Consider the following 4494-nt stretch of genomic DNA (forward strand, 5'->3'; position numbering starts at 1 on the left):
CAAGACCGGCGACATGTCGGACAGGCCCAATGGCCCAACCAACTCGTTCACCGACAAGCGTGAGCAACCAGACAACCTAGACAGGACCGATGGTCCGACGACTCGGGCGATACCGGTTGGCTCAACGACAAACTTGTCGGGTGTGTCCAATGACACAAATAGGCCTGACAACCCAGATGGGTCAGGCGCGATCAATGATCCAGTGGGTCCAAGTTGGGCCAACGACTTAGACGGGCTGGGTCGGGCTGGGTTGACAAATTTGACGAGCATGATCTGCCCGTATGGGCCGTCAAGTTGATCATGCTTGTCTAGATCATTGAACCGACCCAACCTAACTCTTCTGGGTCGTCGAGTCCGTTTCCAAATTTATCATGAACTCAAAACATAATTAAGCCTAAAATAAATATTTTTAAAATGAAATTTTATCCCATAAAAAATTCAATAATTTTATCTAAAAAAGAAATTGAAATATAAGTTATTTTAATTTCTTTATCTAAACAAGTTATTTAGAAAATAAAGAAAATTTAATTGCAAACAATTCAAATACAAAATATTTTAATTTTTAAGCATTATCGAAATGTTTCCTCCAAACACAGAATTCATTCCTTCAAATACAATACATTTTAATTTTTAAGCATTATCGAAATGTTTCCTACAAACACAGAGTTCATTCCTTCTTGTGACTTGTATTTAATACTCGCAAGAAATATCTAATGAAATTCATATGCAAATTTTAAAGAATCAAAGACAATGGATGATGATAATTTTATAATTAAATTTTGATAATTTTTTTTAAGATTTATAATAATTTGAGGTGATATTTTTAAGTAATTTTGAAATATAAAATAATAAAAAATAGAAAGTTATTTTAAAAGTGTTATCTCATATTATAAAAAAATTATCAAAAGTTAAAAAATATTTTCTATAATACAGTAACTTGTATAAATTCAATTTTTAAGCCTTAAATTTCTAATATTTTTTTTTACTTATTTATAATTTCTTTTTTTTTATATTGAAACATTTTAAAATTTTCATAAAAATAACTAAATAAAGATGACCTTTTCTTTATATACGTCTATTATATTTGTAGATTGTCAACCTATTAAATAATTATACGAAAATTCCTTTTATATAAAATGTCTTTTAAACATAAACCTTAGTTTGTAAGATTGTCTGCTCATTTATATTTGTTTTTCCAAATCATCTATTAAAAAGTTTGGTTGTGAACTCTATTCAACTCTTTTACGAATCCACTTGCTATTTCAAATTATTTCTCGACTTGCTATTTCAAATCATCTAATAAAAAATAATATCCTTATAATCATAATAAAACTTACTAAAATTGACATTTATAAAACAATTTAAAATAGTAATGAGATAAAATTATCTGTGACATACATTTTCTTTATATTAAAAAATGAAGACAGTAAGAAGAGTCCAAGAGAAATACAAGTTGAAATCCTTAGTTATAAGATGGTTGAAAAGTATCTGATATGTGAAACACAGGCCAAGAGTTATTGCAGATTATATATCAGTAACATCACACAAAATATAACAGCTGATATAGCAGAAAGCATGAAAAGTAGCATTTGAAAACAGACCTACTTTCACATAGAAAACTAGAAGGACAAAGGCCTTAGGCAACAGTTTCTATAGCAGCAGTTTCTGAAGGCTTGTTTTCAGTCTCAGCTGAGGCAACAGGTGCAGGTTCTGAAGGTTTGGTATCATTTTCAGCCGAGGATGCAACAGGTGCAGTTTCTGAAGGTTTGGTATCATTTTCAGCTGAGGATGCAACAGGTGCAGTTTCTGAAGGTTTGTTTTCAGGTGGTGCTTCATCCACCCAGAATGCAGTCTTCTTTCCAGTTTTGGAAACAGCTTGCAGAACTTCATCTGGTTGTACATTTCCCTTCACTGTCACCTTCTGCTCCTTCATATCAATGTCAAATGACTCAACACCTATACATATAAACACCATTATTTTTATATTTTGATATAATAACATTGCAGAAATTTTGAAGGGTAAAGCTAATAATGGACATGGAATGGAACAAAACTTTTGCTTGTCATATCCCTCTTAGAATAATGTATGTACCAAAAAAGGGTTATTTCCATCACATTGAGTGTCACACGATAGTTAGGAAAATAAAAAGCTTTTGAAACTCCATCAAACATGTCTCAAGCATCAATGAAATCATCATATTAGATATTAAAATACAGATAAGAAACTGATTCGCATGTATTACATGCAAAGAATATGAGTAAATTCGTAAAATCAATTGAAAATCATAAAGGGGTTATTCACAATACCCAACAACAAAAGATCATGGATTCAAAGTGGAATGTTAGCTTACACTAATACACGTATGAAGCTCCGACACGGTGTTGGAGCCGCGCTTCCCCGAGTCGGAAGCGCACCGAACACGGACATCGTCGGAAGCGCGTACGACGCGGTGTCGGACACGATATTTGGGTCGGACACGGTCTTCCTTCTGGACGTGTGGAGAAGAGTGGATGTTGATCTTATCGTTGCGGTTGCCATTGTAGAAAATAGGGTTATCAGAGAAAAGAAAAGCCACCGAGAGAAGAAGGAGCTGGAAAGAAAACATAATATAAATTTAGGTTTAATTAATCATAAGGTACCCAGTTTGGTATTAGCCTGTCAAATTGATACCCACTTTTAAAAAAATGTCAATTGCATCCCAATTTTTGAAAATTGCTTCAATTAGGTACCTTTCAGACAGAGTTGACTAACGCCGTTAGTCAATGTGCCACGTGTCAATCTGTGGTTTTTTTGATTTTTTTTTAAAAAAAATTATTTTTTTTTTAATTTTTTAATTTTTTTTAAAAAATAAAAAATAAAAATGTCACGTGTCAAGTCACTGTGTGTGACACGTGGCATTGTCAGTGCCACGTGACATTGTAATGCCACGTGTCAGTGTCACTATTAGATGTCATTGTGTTGATTTCGATTTAGTCCCCACATATGTCTTTTTGTTTCAATTTAGTACCTAAGTATGTGTATCTGATTCAATTTTGTCCCAATTTTTTTTTAATAATTAAAATATTTTTGTAATCCATTTTTTATAAGATTAAAAATAATTAAGTATAAATATTTTTACAAAATTAAGTACTAATATTTATAATGTTTCTCTTAATTTCAGACCAAATTTATTATTTGTATGAATGTTATGCTATTTCTTTTTTATTAAAAATGACTTAATAAAATGACTTTTACCACTAAGTTTTAATATAAATATCAAATACTTAATTTTTTTAATTATTAAAAATTATTAGGTCAAAATTGAATCAAATACACATAAGTAAGTACTAAATTGAAACGAAAAAACATAAATGGGGACTAAATCGAAATCATCACAATAACATCTGATAGTGACACTGACACGTGGCATTACAATGTCACGTGGCACTGACAATGCCACGAGTCACACACAGGGACTTGACACGTGGCATTTTTAATTTTTTTTAAAAAAAATTTAAAAAAAAATTAAAAAAAAAAAACAAAAAAACCACAGATTGACACGTGGCACGTTGACTAACGGCGTTAGTCAACTCTGTCTGAAAGGTACCTAATTGAAGCAATTTTCAAAAGTTGGGATGCAATTGACATTTTTCTAAAAGCGGGTACCAATTTGACACGCTAGTACCAAACTGGGTACCTTACGATTAATTAAACCTATAAATTTAATAATAGTTATTTTATTTAATCAATTTGTTTTGATTTCACGGATTACAAAGAATTATCTCCCCTCACTTCCTCATCATTTAACTTTTTTCTCAATATAATTATTTTATTTAAAGAAATTTTAATATGTTTAATTAGTATATAATATATTATATTATAATTAATTTTAATTTATGATATCTTTTATTTTTTATATTTAAATAATTTAATTTCTATTACATTAATTTATATATAATTATATAATTAATATATTTTATAATATATATGTGTCTCGTATTTTAAAGAGGATAATGTTGATAATGCATGAACAGTCAAATAAATTTTATTAAATGATAATTGATGAATGAAGGTTGATTATATACTTGCTTTTACTGTTTTTATTTATGATGTTCTTAGAAAAACAAATATGGATATGGCTACTCTTCATTTAGTGTATGAGACGTGGGATTCAATGATTGAAGATGTGAGGAAAATCATATACCAACATGAAGGAAAGGAAAGGCACAAATTGAACATTCATCTTTACGGATATGGCTACTCTTCATTTAGTGTATGAGATGTGGGATTCACTGATTGAAGATGTGAGGAACATCATATACCAACATTAAGGAAAGGAAAGGCACAAATTGAACATTAATCTTTTTTTTTTTTTTGAGACAGTAAACTCAGTATTAATTGATCGTTGAACTAAAAGTATGTATATATATATATATATATATATATATATATATATATATATATATATATATTATAAAAAAATTACTCAAATAATACTAATAATAATAAAAATA

The 4494-nt window shown here is 29.7% G+C and overlaps 1 protein-coding gene across 2 annotated transcripts; it reads right to left on the bottom strand.

Moving 5' to 3' along the window:
• Positions 1 to 1443: 1443 nt before the first annotated feature.
• LOC114190308 (uncharacterized) lies at positions 1444 to 2049 on the bottom strand. Of its 2 annotated transcripts, XM_085675680.1 has the most exons (2): positions 1765 to 2049; positions 1444 to 1716 (listed from the first exon to the last, which is right to left on the bottom strand). In XM_085675680.1, exons 1-2 carry the CDS (start codon positions 2000 to 2002, stop codon positions 1637 to 1639), a joined length of 318 nt encoding a protein of 105 aa, XP_085531806.1. In that variant the 5' UTR covers positions 2003 to 2049; the 3' UTR covers positions 1444 to 1636. The 2 variants fall into 2 exon arrangements, with proteins under 2 accessions (XP_085531806.1, XP_027934943.2); XM_028079142.2 differs by having other exon boundaries at positions 1444 to 2019.
• Positions 2050 to 4494: the final 2445 nt, after the last annotated feature.

This window comes from Vigna unguiculata, chromosome 7 (genome assembly GCF_037176805.1).
Source record: "Vigna unguiculata cultivar grain cowpea cultivar isolate G323 ecotype 2 chromosome 7, ASM3717680v1, whole genome shotgun sequence".
NCBI classification, from domain to species: Eukaryota; Viridiplantae; Streptophyta; class Magnoliopsida; order Fabales; family Fabaceae; genus Vigna; species Vigna unguiculata.

What these genes read in the sequence shown, in the direction of transcription:
- LOC114190308 (XM_028079142.2), bottom strand. Translation starts at nt 2,002, where the DNA reads ATGTTATTATATCAAAATATAAAAATAATGGTGTTTATATGTATAGGT.